Source organism: Lagopus muta, chromosome 8 (genome assembly GCF_023343835.1).
Source record: "Lagopus muta isolate bLagMut1 chromosome 8, bLagMut1 primary, whole genome shotgun sequence".
NCBI classification, from domain to species: domain Eukaryota; kingdom Metazoa; phylum Chordata; class Aves; order Galliformes; family Phasianidae; genus Lagopus; species Lagopus muta.
The window spans coordinates 9,181,831-9,199,969 of NC_064440.1; the positions used below are offsets into that span (position 1 = coordinate 9,181,831).

The window sequence follows — 18,139 nt, forward strand, 5'->3', positions numbered from 1 at the left end:
ACAGTGCCTCACGTGATGCTTGGCTACAAGCTCCATGCCAAGGTCTCCCAACAGCTATCACGTTACAGCATGAAATCATCTTCGCCAGATATCTCAGTCTCAAAAAGCATTTCCCTCTCAGCAGCTTTCATGAGATAACTTGCAAGACTTCCTTCATGTTCCTTCTATATTTTTCCACTTGTCTGTTGTTGTGCATCATATCTTTAAATGGAGTGTCTCTTTGATTACCTTGCAGCTACACATGTGCAATGCTCAGATTGCTTTGTGCGACATCATTTCCAGTCTGCCTGAGCCATGTACCTGCCCTCTATTACATAAGAATTTGAACACTTCACCATTCTCAGTAGGTTTACCTCATAGCCACTGCCTTTAAAATATGAGACCTTTCACCCCTAATTTACAGAGTGAAATGAAGAACGCAGAAACCACGTGATGTACCCAAGACATGCTAGACTGGAGGAAGAAGTGAATTCTATTGTATCAAACATAGCTCAGCTTTAAAATTATCTGATTAACCCTCCCCTCTCTCTTTCATGCTTGCAGAAAACAACACTGAATACACCCAAGCATCTCATAAACAACAGCAGAAATGTAACAAGAGTGCAGATCATCTTCTCCATTGCCAGGTGTTAAACACAGTCAGTTCTTGCTGTCACCAAAAAGGTTTCTTCACACAAATTGAGGCCAATACCTCTGTGGTGGTTAATACTTAATAAGGAGAGACAAAGATATCAGCTTAAGGGAGTTTCCAGTGCTGGGTGGGATTTTCAGCAGTGCTCAGCCTTGCCCTCCAACTGCTCCCACTGGGAATTTTAATCTCCCTTTCAATAGAAGCAGAATTTTAGCACTTTCCTTTTTGAAATCCTACTGAGAATTTGCCTCAATTTAAAAATGCATTAACTCAAAATTTATACTTAAAATAAATTTCAGAACTGTGGACACATGTACTTCTGAGCATTAAAGGAACACTGTCAAACTAAGAGCCAAAAATCAAGTCCTGTTGTTCTTACAGAGATAACACCTTGCTGCAGTCAATAGCTGTTACTCAAGAAAATATTGAATATGAAAATGAAATTGCTGGCCTCCAACTGTTTAATTGGGAAAAATATTTCCAGTTATAAAAAGCAGAAAGAAAACAGCTCATTCACTGTTCATTTTCTCAGTTTCTGAGGGCTGACTATAAATACATGGTATTTGCATTTCTCCTTTTGGACTGTGAAGAACATATTCTAGACAGTTTTGTTACCAACAGTAAATTTTTATTCCCTCGCTTTTAGGTCACTGCTATAATGGGTAGGCTGTTAACAGTGGCAAAACTTTTATGTTTTAATAACCATTTTTGGAAACCTCTTCAGCTGAGAATTTGTAAAAAAAATTCCATTTACTATAATCTGAGTTAGGGTCCACTTTCACTTAACAGCATCCTTTCTGAATGATCCTCTTCCAGTAACATTTGGAGCAAATGCCAAAACTTGCACTATTTGTCAAAGTCTACTCTGCTTTTGGCTTTTTCACACATTACCACTGCAACAGCTTAAATATAAGTTCAGTTCCTTAGGGAGAAGGCTGTCCCTTGCTTTTCTGCATAACATTTAGTTTTCTTTTAAACAAATTCACTCTCTTATGGCACAGATTTGAGAGACAAACATCTCTGTGGAAGCGCCGTACCAACTGATGATTCCAGTAGCTCCTTTTCAACTCAGAATATTCTATGATTCTATGACAAACTTTCTGTATTTATCTAGCACCTACCACACTTATTTTAAACTCAGCTGAAAACTACTGAGACTTCACTGACTCCAACATGTGAGTTGGAGTGTGGTGATTTCACTAATATAATGACGAGATATAAGCATCCTGGATGGTGAAAAAGGTAGAGGCAGAGCTCCAGATTTTTGGGAAAAATAAAGACAGTGCAGATTAGCCTCGAGGCTCTGGCCACAATACACAGACACTAAATGATGGAGTGGTTCTGCAGTAGTTCCTTTATACCACACATTCTCCAAAGGCAAAGGGCATTTTCTACCAGGAAGCAAGCTGGATGTGGATGGAGATGCATACTGTGTTTCCCCAGGGAACTGCCAGGCATTGTTTACACATGGCAATGCATCTGCAAAGCATTCATACCTAATTTTGGCCAAAATTACTACAGCCTGGAACACTCCTGTAGTGGACAAAAACTCTCAGCATATTTGGAGTTTGGTGGAATCTTAGCCCACCTTCTTTCCTGTGTTTCTCCACTGGATTCCCAGCTAAGTCTCTGAGTTTTAAAAACTGGTGTAGTTAACCTTAGAAAAAGCACTAATAACTTCATCCCTGCCCTTCCAGAAGGAAGGGTCGGTGCTGAGAGATTTCCAGCTCAGTGGTGCAGATTCAAGAGGCTTAGATACACTTCAGATAAACAACCACAGCTGGGAGTTAACCACAATTGCCTTGACCTCCTGGGCTTGATGTACTCATGAAAGGACTGTCATCTATTGTCAGATGAGATATAAAGATGGAACATGCCAAATAAGCTAGAGGTTAGTTATGTGGTTTTTGTTTTTCTGTTTTTGTTTGTTCTGCTCATTTGCTTCAAGTGCACATAAATAATATCAGAAGTTTTATGCATACCAAACATTTTAATATACAACTATTTCTTACAGGAGCTGTATTAAAACTACATTAAACTTGAGAGCTTCATCCTAGTTGGTAGGATAATTCTGCACTACTTGCCTGCTTCATGCTTTCATGTTTACATCCTGAGCTCCCCGTGTTGCTAGACCTTCAAGTTTCAGAATGGAAACAGCTATAGTATGTGATATTCATTTTAGGTAGAACTGGAAGGCTTTAATCTCTCTTCTGCTTCTTGCAAATAAAAAACATAACTGTGGGAAAGAAACGGACTAACAAAACCCCATCACAATCCTGACCACAATTCAGAGGTGCTTGCCAGCTCATTTACTTAAGATGGAAAAAGAGACAAAAATGGTGAAGGGCTCAGAGCAAAGTTCCGGAGACATTGTACCTCTGGTGCACACAGGAGAGCAAGTTGCACTCCTACCCACAGAAACCACAGCATGATTCACACTCACAAAATGATCATTATGGACCTGACTCTGCATTTCTTCTTTATCCTTATAAACTATTGTTATTCTTAATTATTAAGTTCAGTCACTGCTATCAGATTCTCTGCTCAGGCCACTGTTAAAAGTTGCTCCAGTTTTCTGTTTAGGTTAAAGGATGTCAGAGACAGGCTTTTGTTGGGGAATTAGATCTTTAGTAATTTGATATTTTAAAACTGAACTGAGTGACCACTGTGAAACATTCCTTTGATAAATAAATCTGGGTTTAGAGAAGCATCCATCTTCGTCAAAATCCCTCCTCCCTCAAGAGGGCAAAGGCTAAGTGCATATGGTGATCTAATGTAAGATGTGCTTTTATTCAGTTTGAGTTTCACGTAATCAAATAAAGACCAATGTTCTTCCTTGTCTTCTATTGCTCTAATTCGAAACAGACCTACTAGGAACCACAGTTGCAGAAATTAAAGGCAGAATATCTCTCTGAGCTTGTTTGCCACTTGCTTTATTAGGACAGGGCTGTTTCCTACTATATACTAGAATGGATACTTTAGACTTTTTTTCAAAACCACCCAGATTAATGAGGTTTCCATCACCAACTTTAGCAGACTGGTCTTGCCTTAAACATGACAACTGATCTCAATCTTCTTTTATTATAACTTTAACGAGTGCCTCAGCTGAGTTTATGAATACAAGCATGTACAAATTTGTGTCCGGATATCAACATCTTTACAATTTCAACAAAATTACTTCTATTCACAGAACTGCAGCCTAATTGCCTACATACTCGAGGCATGAGACCTCCCAGAAAGCCACCTACACTTCAGCACAGCATAGAAACCCCCCACCTCCATCCTTGAAGCCTGTTGCAAAATCCTTCTGCATCTTCTATCACGCTGTGTGATCAAGGAGATTTGACACTACTTTAAATGATTTTTCCTCAAACGTTTTCAGGCTGAGCACCTGTACCTGCTGATCCATTCTTACTCTTCACACCGATATTAGAAGCTTAGCTCCTATCAGGATCAACTACAGATATGGGAAAAGCAAAGTTTGCTTCCATTTTAGATGGCTAGGAGGCCAAATCTAATACCACACTGATGCTAATTACTACTTTACTCCTCCAGTAGTTCTTTTCTTCCTAGACGTTATTTAAGCGTAAGGGGTTTTTCAGCATGAATGAGAAAGAACCTGTTCCCAGAAAGCAATATATCACACACCATCCTCACTAACTATCACCAAGAATCAAATACTTTTCCTTGTATTATTATTTTTTATTTATTATTTTCCCTGAGGGTATACATACAAACTGAGACGAATTTACTACTTGAATTCAAAATAACGATATTGACACATTACATCAAATGATGAAACATAGATAGAAGGTCTAAAAATTACCTAACACCTTTAAACAATTAAGAAAGATTAGAATTAGCAGTTGGAAATAAATCAGCCACAAGAATTCTTCTTTTGTCCTATTTCATATTAAGGGCTTACATTATATTAAAAAAAAATGTTGCTTATGGTAAATTTTATTCACTTACTGTTAATCCTAATCAGGAGTGCAGTCACACATCAGGTATAGAAAGTTATTACTACAATCATACTAACACATTCCGATGTGATCTCAGCTATTACTCAATGAAATGCAAGTGAAGCACATAGCAAAATAGTGTTTTAAATGCCATTGAGTATCACACATCATATTCAACCTCAGTAAATATGTAAAGGCAGTGGTTATACCTCTCTTTGACACTTTATATAAAAAGGCTGTTTACTTGATATGAAAGCGCTTTTTGTGCTGACAGGGGCATGAATAGGAAATACAACAGATAGGTAGGAGACACCAATAAATATCGTTACGATTATTTTCCTCTTTTCCTGTCATCCTACTGATGTTCTGGGAGAACCGTATCTGAACTGCATATTAAAGTGAGATGATGAAATGCTCCCCTTGCTGTTTCAATATTTTATGGATTGAAGGATGTACAAGAATGAGGGAAGATATCTGACATTGATGATTATTGGCCAGGTTTTGCCTTAGCATTTGATCCTTGATAATATCCAAAGGAAACGTCTGAACCTTTGTCTTTGAGAACATTCCTGCACAGGCACAGGTACGTGGGAGTGAGGACATTCCTGCAAGGGCAGCAGAACAATGAAAGCAACATAGCAAATGACACTGTAAACCAGTTGTGGGGTCAGACATGAAATCAAATAAGTTTTAACAATATCTGATATTATTTAGCATTATGCAGCACCTTGAGGGAACCAGTAGAACAGTATTATTACTGCAAAATGACTTAATTGAGTAATTAGGGGAGCATATGAATGAGAGATGCTGAAGTGATCATAAAGTAACAGAGGCTTTCCAGAGGTGAGAAAAGCATTTTCTTCTGCACAGATGCAAAGAAAGCTGAAAAAGGTAAACCATCAGAAGCGAAATGCAGTGTTTTGAAAGCTATTCTGATGATAAACATCATCAGTAAGCCTAAAGGGTCCATAGCAAAGCCCCATTACTTCTATGTGATAGCAGCAAAAAGGAAAAGAGATTGGAGAAAAGACATGTGTGACACCCACAGGTGAGCAGCAAGCTGGGAGAGTACAGGATTGTTTTCCACCCCAGCAGCTCAGCTCATGCCTCTTCTGAGCCCTGCAGACATGAGTGCAATCACGACAGCTTAATCAAGTCCTGCCAGTCTTCTGAGTTGAAATAACTTCAGGCATTCCGGGTTTAATATCATGTTCACAATTTGGAGATTTCAAAGAAACAGGGACGGCAGTATTAAATGTCTTTAGACTGTCAGCAGCACTGGGAAAAGTCAGTACCAAATACAACTGGCAGCGCTGCTGTCATGAAAACGGAGGCAGAACAAAGCTTTGAGGGGACATGAATTCAGTAAACTGCCCTTTGTTTCCAGCACCTTGGCTTTTATGAAACCTGCTTTAAATAAGATACCAAGGCATTTCTTCCCCCAGAGCCAGTGCCCATGTCTTAGCTGTGCCCCTCTTTCTACTGATGTAAAGATCGGTTGTAACATCTTTCCTGAAGTACACCTTGGGCAAGATGGGCTTGTTTACAGAACATGATCATGTTTAACATGAGAAAATACAGCAAAACTTTGTCTTGAATTCCCCAGAGCTTTCAGTTTACAAGTTCCTGAAGAGCCAAATGTGGAGACCAGGCAGGCTGGACACAGCACAGTCTTATACAAGCATCACCTAACAGCTCTATTTTTTTGTTTTACTTTTATCTGTTAGTATGTGACAAACATATTACTACATGCAACACAGGCCACTGTGAAAAGGCACAGGAATTCATCACAGGATCTGATGCTTTGCAACAAACTCTATTTTTCCACAAGTTAAAAGCTGCCTCTGAAAAGCAAACTGATGTTTCTGAAGAACATAAGCAGGAAAAACATGCAGAAGGGTGTGCCACAGCCTTTCTACAAGGTCACTGCACTGCTGCTGTCTCAGGAGGGATGCAGAGACCTAATTAAAGTTTTGCTGCTGCTCCTTTGAAACACAGGTTGTCTCCTGACAGGCTATGCTGCATCAGTGTGAGAGGAGTGGGGATGCTCTGAGGGAGGGCACCACATCCTGTGATGCTGCTGAGCTGGTGCTACAGGCCAGCACTGCCTGCATGCTCCCTAGACCCAGAAAGAAGCAGAGTGTCCATTGGTGCTCCCCTGGGTCCTTTCTGCTTGCCCACGCAAATCTGGCTTGTAGCAAAGATTAGAAAATTGGTCTTTCGACCCATAGGAAACCTCACACTTTGGTACACTGCCTGCTGGAGATGGAACATGATGAGAAGAAAATGTCAGCACCTCTGTTTTGTCGACAATTTGGACATTTCCATTTGGCACAAGGGGAAGGTTCCCTGTGAGCAGGACTGGTAACACAGCACCTGCCCATCACTCAGATAACCTCAGTCCCCCTTCCCTGCTCTCTTGGGCTCGGCTGATATGATGGCAAATGCCCCTCTGCTATTTACAAGAACAAGGCAGCCTCCCCAGATTCAATTACCACTGAAGGAACTTCATCTCTGTGTTCCAGCTCAGCATCCTTAGGAGTGGGTCAGAGGGATGGTCCCCTGGATTCCAAATCTCACATCAACATTAATTCAGCTCTCCCTCATGGTTTACACATTTGAATTTGTTTCAAGTGAGTAGAAACTGTTCTCTGAATCTTAGCAGATTTATAAACCTATTTTTCACCACTCTCATTTCCATGACACAGATTGTCCGTACAGCTTACCCACCAAATTACTTCTTCAGAGATGCTATGAGAGAAAAATGGACCAAGGGCTTTGTCCTCCCTAAAACTTTCAAAGATGAAAATCTTTTCTAACAAACAGCTAGTGTTTGTAAAGAGGGAAAATAAAAGCAGCTTTCACTCTCTTGGAGGAAATAAACTTTCTTTTTTCCACTTAAACATTCATACATTCATACATTTTAGAATAGTTTCAGTCAGGACTAGCATCTTTCATGCTCATCAGAAGGAATTCATAGGGGGTGCATTTCAAAAATGTGTTCCTCTGAATGAAATTCAACTCAGGTTATCTATAATCAGAACAGAGATTTAGAAATAGAGCATTTTTGATTTCTGACTATTTGCAGGCCACACACGATTCAAGCTAAATATATTTTAATAATGACTTACAATGAGAGATTTGGTGTAGAGCTATATCCCCACCAGAAATCTCAATGCTTTAACATTGTATTGATTTCTGGTATGTAGCAGATCTCCAGGAACACAGCAGCCATATGAGATATTGCCTCTGTAGTCAACATCTGCCAATTTATTTCTACTATTAAAAATTCGGCCAAATCCTGAAATCTTTCTAATGAATTCTTTATTTAATGTTGCCAAACTGTTCCCTCTCCCCATCCAATCCCCCTTCCTCTAAAAATCAAGCCTCCACACCATGAGATGGGCCAAGATGCAAGACAAAAACAGAAAAACAGAGAACTGTCTTTTGATCTTTGCCTGCTCTTCTGGAGCCCCAGCGTGCCAGACCCCAAGGAGCAGGACTTGGGCACCCACTCCCACTCTGGATGCCAAGCAGGGGCAAGCAGCAGCTCCCCCCTCCCTTCACTATTCCCAGTCCCTCATAATCTCCTTATTTCATGTCCATGTCCTAGCACACAAATCGGATTCTGCTTCGTGCTCTGATATGCCATCTCTTGTCCCACATTTACATGCTGCTGTAAGAAAACTAAATTTGCAATGGTTAAATGACCCAGTGACCCAGTTACCAGCTGCAGAGGGGAACATACACACCACTGAGCTGACTGACATTTCTGCACTGGCATGGCCACACAGCCCAGGCTGTGCTGGGGGTTTCCTCCTCTCCTGCTGGCAGTCACCACATCACAGAATCATTTGAGTGAAAAGGCACCCTTAAAGGCCACCTGGTTCAAACCCCTGCAGTGAAAAGGGACACTTTCAGCTCCATCAGTGCACAGAGCCCTATCCAGCCTGATCTTGGACATCTCCAGGGACAGGGCATCCACCACCTGTTCCTGTGCTTCACTAAAATTGTAAGAAATGAAATTGTACAAGAGTTCTCTCCCTTCATAGTATCTATTTCTAAGTCAATATGGTGAGCACTGAACTCCACTTTGGTGTGTGGGCATTGACAAACCCAAATTCTCATCCTCGCCATGGGAAAAACAGCCACCAAAAAGCTGCCAGGTTGACACACGTAACACGATGGCTGCACTTTCAGTTCCCTGATAGGAATGAGTCACAAACACCTTTTATTCAGTACAGAGCTAATATCACATCGGGGGAGGCAAAAACAGGCTGTGTTCTCCTTTCTCTGCTTAGTTCCAAATCACACTCATGTCACAAGGAGTTACCTATGCTGCCTGGAAAAAACAACCTTGATGCACTGAACAAAACACTTTAATAAAGCAGGCTGCTTCCTAATAGAGCGTGCACTCATTGTTCTGCAGTACAAACTCATTTCTATTGTGTCAGCTGCATGCTAATGCAGGCAACCACATCAGGCAGACACGTGTGCACATCTACTGACAGGTCAGGCACACCTCCCGTCTCCGTTCCTCTGGCTTTTCACAAATTCTGCAATTTTTCTCTCCCATCCAAGCTCCATTTGAAATGCAGTGACACAACAAGTTTGATTCTGCTTGTTTTTCTCATGTCAATCTCAAAGTTTCCCTCCCTCCCTCAGCAAAGGCTGGGACAAGAGAGGAACCTGGACTTTTGCATGTGGCTGTGCTCTGAAACAGACTCGAAGAAAAGATGCCCAAATGTCTCAAACCATATGTCATTTTGATGGTGACACAAGCCAGACCTTTCTTGGGGCTTGGCTATGCAAAGCCTGACCTTGCAGGCTGCGCTTATGGAGGGAAATATTACTGCCTCAATTACATGCACTGAACCAACAAGTGAATTATTTATATACACATTAGGATTTTTGACTGCGTTCACACGTGTTATTCTAAAGGCCTCTGTAAACCCACTAATGTCACCTTACTCATATACAGGAGAAACTGTGATTTGAACTTTATTGTAGGGCAACAAATTTTAAAAATAGGTTTATATGCAACAAAATGTTGGTAAAATACTAAGATAAAACATTTGAAATGGTCCCATAATGCAAGTGTTGCTTTTAGACAACTCAAATGCTTGGTATCATAGAATCACAGAATCATAGAATGGCACGGGTTGAAAAGGACCACAGTGCTCATCCAGTTTCAACCCTCTGCTATGTGCAGGTCGCCAACCACCAGACGAGGCTGCCCAGTGCCACATCCAGCCTGGTCTTGAATGCCTGCAGGGATGGGGCATCCACAGCCTCCTTGGGCAACCTGTTCCAGTGCTTCACCACCTCTGTGCAAAAAACTTCCTTCTAATATCTAACCTAAACCTCCCCTGTCTTAGTTTAAAACCATTCCCCCTTGTCCTATCACTATCCACCCTTGTAAACAGCCATTCCCCTTCCTGTGCTTCCTTCAGGTATTGGAAGGCATGATGAGGATTCCTTGAAGCCTTCTCTTCTCCAAGCTAAACAAACCCAGTTCCCTCAACCTTTCCTCACAGGAGAGGTGCTCCAGCCCTCTGATATGAGAAATAAGGGGACATCAAGGATTTAATAAGTAATACTAGGTGGTACGAGCCCATTAATACTGCCAAGTTCTTTTGTAAGCATGGCTCTGAAGGATTTGTGGCTCTGGGGAGTTGTACAATAAGCTCCTTTTAGCACAAAAGGTACAGTGGGAGACAACGCAGCTGATGCTTGTTGATAAATTAACAGGCTGCCCAGGGAGGTGGTGGAGTCACCATTTCAAGAAACATGTAGATGTGGTGCACAGTGACATGGTGTAGGGGGCAGTTTTTCTGAAACTTGCAATGCGACACTGCTCTATATCTTGTGATCCATCAGTCCCAGTTAGTCTCTTTCCAGAATATTTGCATGGTGATAAGGAATACTTACCACCTGGCCTTAACAATTACCTTGCTTTGTTACTGAATTCAAATCTCTTTGATACTGACTTGACCTAAATGAAATTTCCTGTACCAAATACATGCAAAGCATCATGCTTGTGGTGAGCTGCAGCTGCTGTGGCTAATGCAGTGCTGTTCTCCCTGAGACACAACTGGCTGGCCCACAGGGCCACCTTGAATCCCCACCACTATTAATGGCTGCAAGAAATGGATCTGAGAGTACTAGTCCACTTTCATTATCAACAAGACTTGGACATCGCTGCAATTAATCTTCCTGAATCAATAGGTAGAGTTTGATAGCCCACTGGGCTGCCAATAGGAAGAGCACATGGAAAAATTGTCAGAGGGGATCCAGAGCCTTCAGATGGCATTGGTTTTCACCAGCACACGCAGTTCAGTCAGATCAGCAGTGGTTCATTAAGTGTGTGCACTTCAGAGAAATTTCCACCAGCAGACAGCTTTTGTCTCAGCTGTATGCTTATTCAGTTGAAACATCAGTAAAACACTGAATGTATCTTTAGTTTTTATGTTGTATACTGCATCACTGTTTATTTTTTCCATTATTACCTGAACAAACAAATTCCAGAGTTCTTCAGGAAACGTTGGCCTTCTTTTCTGATTCCAATTGAGACAAACTCAAATACTCAGAACTCCCCACACAACTGAAATTTAATTTTCTAGAACTTCTAGAACTAAAAAAGACATATTTCTTAAATAGCTTCATTGTTCTGCCAGTCTGCCATGGGAACAGCAGCTTGCCTTTATAGGAAAACGAAAGGAACCTATTTTAAAGACACAAGAATAAACCTACCCAAATAAATCAGCCATAGGAAGTTAGCTCATGGCAACTGTCAAAAACAGATTACTACCAGTCCTTGAGATTTTGCAGGCTGTTTAAGGAAAAGATCCACTTGTCAGGTAATTTTGAAGGAGAAGAAATTAGAAAGGAAATCATCTGTAGCTTGAGGAGCAATGCATTGTGATGCAAATTCAGAGCCAAGCCATACTAAGCATAGCTCTCAAGCGATTGCCAGGAAGGTCTCTGTGCCTGGGTTCTCTAAAACCAGTTCCCCCTTGTTACTAGACCACGAAGTGCTAGCAGCCACCCATTCAATTGCACTATCCTAGTCCTGAGTCACCAGGACCTGCTAGGCTTTATGCAGAAAGTTACTCTATTGCTTCCACGGTGAACTATCTACCTCTCTAACTATGCTGGTGGAAGTTTTGAGATCCATACATCCTCACCCAGATAACCCCCACAGACAACCCATATTGAAACTCAGGCCAGCTACAAGACGCCACAATTTCTGGAGCCCAGCACTGCTGCTCCACAGCACGTAATTTGGTGTCATCTGCTGCCAGTGGGCATTTTTCCCTCTTTGTGCTGAAATGAATATATTTGCATAAATGGAGAAAACAGGAAACTGTAAGTTATAGCTTCAGAACTTGCTAATGACTGTGCAAAGGATGAAAAAGTTATATACGGAACTGACTTTTAGTTGTCTGTCTCAGTGTTTTGCTTCTTAGCACAACATTTGGCACTATTGAAACCACAGTTGCACTGCTAACTTTAAACACAGTTCTTACCAAATTTGTCTGCTTTCACCCTGTCCCAGTCTAATATTTGATTCTACATTTTATTTATGTCGCCCAAGAGAGAGAAACGCAATATGCCTGGCGAGGTATTTCACCCAACTACCAGGTAGGTCACAAAATTAAAAAGAAAAAAAGTGATAATAATAAAAAACCAATGCTTCCTAAGTGCTCGTTATCAGCCTGGGTACTAATTTATGCCTAGCTGGTTTACATTAGTACTGAACTTCATGCCAAACTTTAGAACAATGACATCCAACAGAGTTGGAATTAGTAAGGGAAAGCACTAGGTTTTTATCCTGAAGGCCAAACAAGTAGCTGTTTGCAATTCAGGGTTTGCCTGACTATTCCATTACCTCACTTGATTTTAAAGCAGTTCAAGAAAAACTACATTCAGCTGTGAGAACACAGAATATAATTTTTTTCTTACCTGCAATGAATATTCTTAATTAATCCACTGGATACTTCACATGATGAGCAATATAACCATACTTTTTTAACATGCTTACACTTAAGGGTCTTTTTATCTCCAGGAGCTTTTAGAAAACTCTGAACTGACAGCATCTTATGAACAGTTCAGTGGAGGAAGGGGAGACTCTAGACAGGAACACCAGAGCACATATTGCTTCTCAGATGAAGAATATTCCTCATTTTCCTTGGAGGTGATCAGGGCTGGGTTGGATGAAGCTCTGGGCAACCTGATCAGTGGGTGGCAATCCTGCCCAAAGCATGGGGGCTCGAGCTTGATGATCTTTAAGGTCCTTTCCAACCCAAGCCATTCTATGATTCTTTAGTTTTGATTTCCAGTAGAGGATACAGACCGCTGGCTTTCAGTATATCCTCTGAAATCTTTCCCTTATAGGAAATATATTTATTTCCCCAAGAATAGAAGAGCTGATTCTCAAAGGAATATTACATATTTACATGAGATCATCTTTGATGGTTCAAAACCTGTTTCCAGGTGTTTAATTATCATCCAAAGATTCTCTTGGAGGAAGGCAGGCATAGCTACTCAAGAACAGGTATGTACCTAAACTGAAGCTGTTTTAGCAGTGAGGCCAGAGCCAAGAGTTGCCTCTGGTCACACAGATAAGCTCCATGCCCTTTGATGCTCAGCCCAGCCTTCAGTCTACTTTCTCACTGTGTTTCATAATGAGAACGGCTCCATATATTTCAAACAGGCTATCCAGAACAAGTGCTTTGTCACACGCACAGTTGCAGAATCTACCTTGTAACCATCAGTGCCTTTGGTTTGCTGCGAAAAATAAATTAACTACTGCATGCAAGATGCACACAGGTACTAAATACAAAACCACATTAGCAGAGCTGAGGTCTCTTATGACGCACAGTGAGTGCCATCTGCAGGCTGCAGCACGTAGTGGTGGGCCTTCTCCTGCACAATACACGATGAACTGCTCTATTGAAAAGCTGCTAAATACAGAAGGACTACAGAACCCTTTGCTGCGAAGCATTCAAATCCCAAAGCACTCGGACTGGAAGCAGAGCATAGGGGTAACTGGAGCTGTTTTCCCATTGGCTTTCCACATTCTATGCCTGCAAAAATGCAGCTATGCCCTCAGTGCGCAGAGATGAGGCCATTGTAACCTCTGGTTCCTGGGAATGCCAGGAGGGAGAACAGTCTGCGGCCCCTCTTTTGCATACAGAGAAGGGGAGAAGGGTTTCCAACTCACAGAGCTCAACTCAATAGTGCTGAAGTGTTGAGGGATTTGGGGGTGCACTCGGTTAACATAATTTTTCCGCTGGAAAGCACACTGGGCGAAAGGAACGAATACGGGAAAGTTAGAGAGGCTAAAATGAAATTATATTTGGATTTACAACCATAATTGGGCAAACTACATCCATTTGATTTGCATAAAGCAATCCTAGACAAGCTGTAATTGCAGGAAGGGCAGTGTTTCTTTGGTTGCTATTTTGGTACCCTCCTCATCAGCAATCAGTTTCCCTGTGCAGGAGGCACAAGTGCCCACACACCTGGTGCGGTCAGGGTACAGCCCAAGAACAGCATCAGCACTGGCAAAGAAGCACTCACAGGTATATATATATATAAGACACAAAACTCCCTCCCATCAGCTCCAGCTTTCTAATCCAAATTAAAAAAAAAAAAACAAAAACCTTCCCCATCTGTGCCTGCCATGTAGAACAAACAGAGTAAAGAAATTGCCAGAGTGTTGTCTAAGCAGCAGTTCTGACAGAAGGGGACCCCACATTATATTTCCTATTGCCCACAATGAAGTGCTCTAAAATCACTGACATTTTCCAAGCGTAGCTTTTCTGTGCAGGAAGGTGATCTATTTGGGCCATGCCTGATTGGATCGTTACATCCAGATTTATAAATCTGTGAAGATTCTAATCAGACAGAGAGGGAATGGGTTCCACCTCTCCATCTCGTGCCTTGGAAGGTCAGTCAGTCAGCGCATTTCTCAGCACGGCAATCCCAGATACACTTCTCTTCTTTGCATGTAGCATTCAAAAACATGAACTTTTTGCCCGTGGTTGCAAACATCACAAAAACTCATGAAAATTGCTTCTAGCGTGACCTTTGCAAATGCCTTCCTCAAACAGCAGGAGATAAGAGTAAATATGTCGGAGACAAAATAAGGTAGATGTTGGAGAATAAATTTGTACTGTATGTTTTTTGTTTGTTTTTTGTTTTTTGTTTTTTTTTTTTTTGGTCAGAGAACTGCCAGAAGCAAGAACACTTGTACTGTCAGTCTCACTAGGTATGTCAGCATTACACTCTTTTAAAAACCACCTGTTTTCATTATCATAGCAGACAGTAATTAACATCCAAATGAGGGGAATGCGCAAAATCTTCAGTCCTTTGTTTGAGGATCTTAGCACCTGTGCTTTGTTACTTGGCTCTATCAGGAATAAATGATGCCAGCTATCTACCCTACCTAGGGCAAAGGTATTTGCTATCTGAAGGAAAAAAAAGTAAAATTATACTGAAGTTAAAATGAACTAATAGCTGAGCAGCTGTAAAGAGTTAAGCATTAGAAGGAAGGGAATTGGGAAGAGTAAAAACTGGTCACAGTCAGAGTTAGGAGGAGATCTATTCCCCAACTACAAAATGGACCTCCCTAGCAGCTTCTGCTGTAGAATCCCAGGTGTGATAAATTTATGACCTTCCCTCTTACTCTTGCTATTATTCTTTTGAAAGCAAAGAGTATTATATTCTCAAGTCCTTGACCTGGGATAAAGCCTGACATTCCTTTCACTTCCCCCCTGCTCATGTCCCCATGTCCATTTGCCAGCATCACATTCCAGTGTCACACTGCAGACAGGCTTCATAAATTAGCAACGGCAATCCGGCAGTGAGAATGCATGGGAGGAAGGGCCCAGGAACTCTTTCAGTCAAAGCTGGGGAAAGGTAGCTGAGCTTGACTTCTGTCAGTTATTTTTAATTAGCAAATATCATAAATTTCAGACTAAGAGCACAGAACTGCTTACAATTTCCAAGCAGAGAAACAAGATGCTTTGTAAGAGTAAAAGTGAGATGATCACAGAAGTGAAGAAATCAAATTCAGAGGAACCTATAAGAGATTATACACTCATGCAATTTTTCTCTCTCTCCATCCTCCCCTGAAACACCCTCCTCCATTGGAACCTATGGACTCCATCCAGTGAACTGCATTTGTACATCCTTTACGCCACTCAGAATTTGGCTATATGAAGTGAATGGAAATATATCTAAAGTTATTAACAGGCAAACTGTCTGAAATATTTTAGGAGCAGGATTAACAGGAGGGAATCAGAAAACTTCCTGGTGGAGCGATTATTTTCTGGCTTATCCTAATACCTACACACAGACAGATCTCTAAATAACATCAACCAGTGGAGCAAGCCTTTATTCAGCTTTTTCTGATGTGCTTTCATCATCAAGACCACTTATTCTTCTGTCTTTCCTCACCTGTTCTTCATTTGTTTCCTGTATGTCCAGTGAGGGAAAAAAAGGAAAAAAAAGAATAAACTAATCCAGCAATGTGAGACAGAGCTGGAGCTGCGATGCTAATACATCATAGAGGAGGGAAATTTAGAGAACATTAATATCACAAAGGACACTAGATCACCTAGTTTCGGTTCCTGCATATTATTAGACCTTCTTTTTTATTCAGTTACCCTTAGCACTGGATCTAATAACAGCTATTTAACTCACATCCTCTGGAAAGGCACCTAATGTTGATTTCAGGCTGAAGCTTCCCACTAACTCACATTTTTGGATGACCCCTTTAAGAATGTGGTTTGCAACCTCCAGATGAATGCACATTTTAATAAATTTGAAAAAAGCAACTCTAGAAATTCAAACCTATTGTCAGGAGGCTGAAAGGCATGGGAGGCCCCAGAACATTTTAGAGATCTGTCAATCTAGAACTGCTGCTTTCAGACTGTATGATTTGTCAATGGTATGCAATGATGTCTCATTGCAGCTGAAAGGTGTGCAAGCCAAGGAATGTGAGTATTCCATTGATAATTGAATATTAATTAAAAGAAGGATGTTGGCAAACTGAATGGATTCAAAGAAATGGTTAACAAAGGAGTGTTTAATAAGAACATATTAGCAAATTTAAATATGCTTAACTTGGCTAAGGGGCACTTAAGGGAGGCATGCTAACATTCAACAGATATTTCAGGACTGTTATTTCATCTCCTTCCTTGGCATTTACCTCCTTAAGGGAAATAAACAAGACATAGGGGATATACACTGTGGCTTTATATATATGTATGTATATATAAATTGAATATAGGGAGAGGAAAAATAATAATAATCTTGCCAGTAGCTGCTGTCAGACAGTGAAATAGCTTCCCTTGGAGTGCAGTAAAAGAGCTATGTCCCTGCTGCTGGAACATCTAAAACTAAACTAGGCCAACACATGGGAAAGTTATCGTGGAAAAACAAAACTGAAATCTAATAAATTTTTGTCTTATGCCATAGTGAACTACGTAAGCAAAAACCTGCCTAAGTGTACCAAGAAGGCAAAGCACTTACCCTATCTAAAGCAGAGTTTATCAATCAGAATTTTATCTGAATACACCCAATACAGAGGTACCTTCACTGGAGACCAATTTCTCAAAGATACTACTTCAGCCTAAGACAAAAAGTGTAACATAATCTGACAGGGAGAGCTGAGAATGGATAATGGCTGGTCATAAGCCAAGGAAAAAAAAAAAAAAGAAGAAGAAAAAAGGAAAAAAAACAAAAAAAGAAGAAGCTAATCAGTCCCTGGAAGAAGTTATCAAGGTCCCCCTTTCATTTCATTCTGTAAGAAAAGACTGGATATATGTTTAAACATCAGCTATGAGCATGTTTCAAGAAGGAGTTATGAGCTTTTGGGAAGAAATTTTGCCTCCATGCCAAAATATAATAACAACTGTAACATAATAATTCTGTACTACTAATAATAGCTACCTGTAATGATTGCCTTTCTAATTCTGAAGCAAATAAAAAAACCTCCTACGCGACATACTGTACTTGCAGAGACCCACTGTGGTGATTTTCCAGTGCTAACTCTTGCTGCTACCAACCATGCTCTCACAGTGTGCATGCAAACCTTCAGAGCTATGACACTGGATCCTGGTCAGCTCCAGATGTTTGAAGACAGCGGCATGAATTTACAAAGCTCCCAAAATACCAGTAGTTGTTTTGGTTTTTTTTCCCCAATGTATTTCAGACTCTTACCTGTGCTACCTCTTCAAAGTCGTCGTGTCTTTTCTGCAGTGCGCGTGCTCTGTGCAGAGACTTCCCCACTCCCGTGTGTTTACTCAGAAAGGCTTCTCCATGATTTTCAATCCAGTCCAGTACCTACCAAAAGAGAAGAACATCCAATTACCTGTCCTGTCTTGGCAGCACAGAGCAAACCTTGGGGTGAGGACAAGGCAGCTGCAGAGACATTGCCTTCTGTTTGCTGGGGTTAAGCACACGGAGATCTGTCAGTGTCCCTTATGACCAAATAGAAGATAAATTTTCATAGAAGTTGCTGGTATATTAGGAT

General features: G+C 41.0%; 1 protein-coding gene across 4 annotated transcripts in view; it reads right to left on the reverse strand.

The window, feature by feature from the left end:
• The window catches only part of KALRN (kalirin RhoGEF kinase), a 449,507-nt gene that overhangs the window by 179,356 nt on the left and 252,012 nt on the right, over window positions 1-18,139 (reverse strand). For all 4 annotated transcript variants that reach the window (XM_048953841.1, XM_048953835.1, XM_048953838.1 and 1 more), the window contains exon 10: window positions 17,827-17,949. In XM_048953841.1, the coding sequence (XP_048809798.1) occupies window positions 17,827-17,949 (123 nt within the window). The remainder of the gene's footprint in view (window positions 1-17,826; window positions 17,950-18,139) is intronic.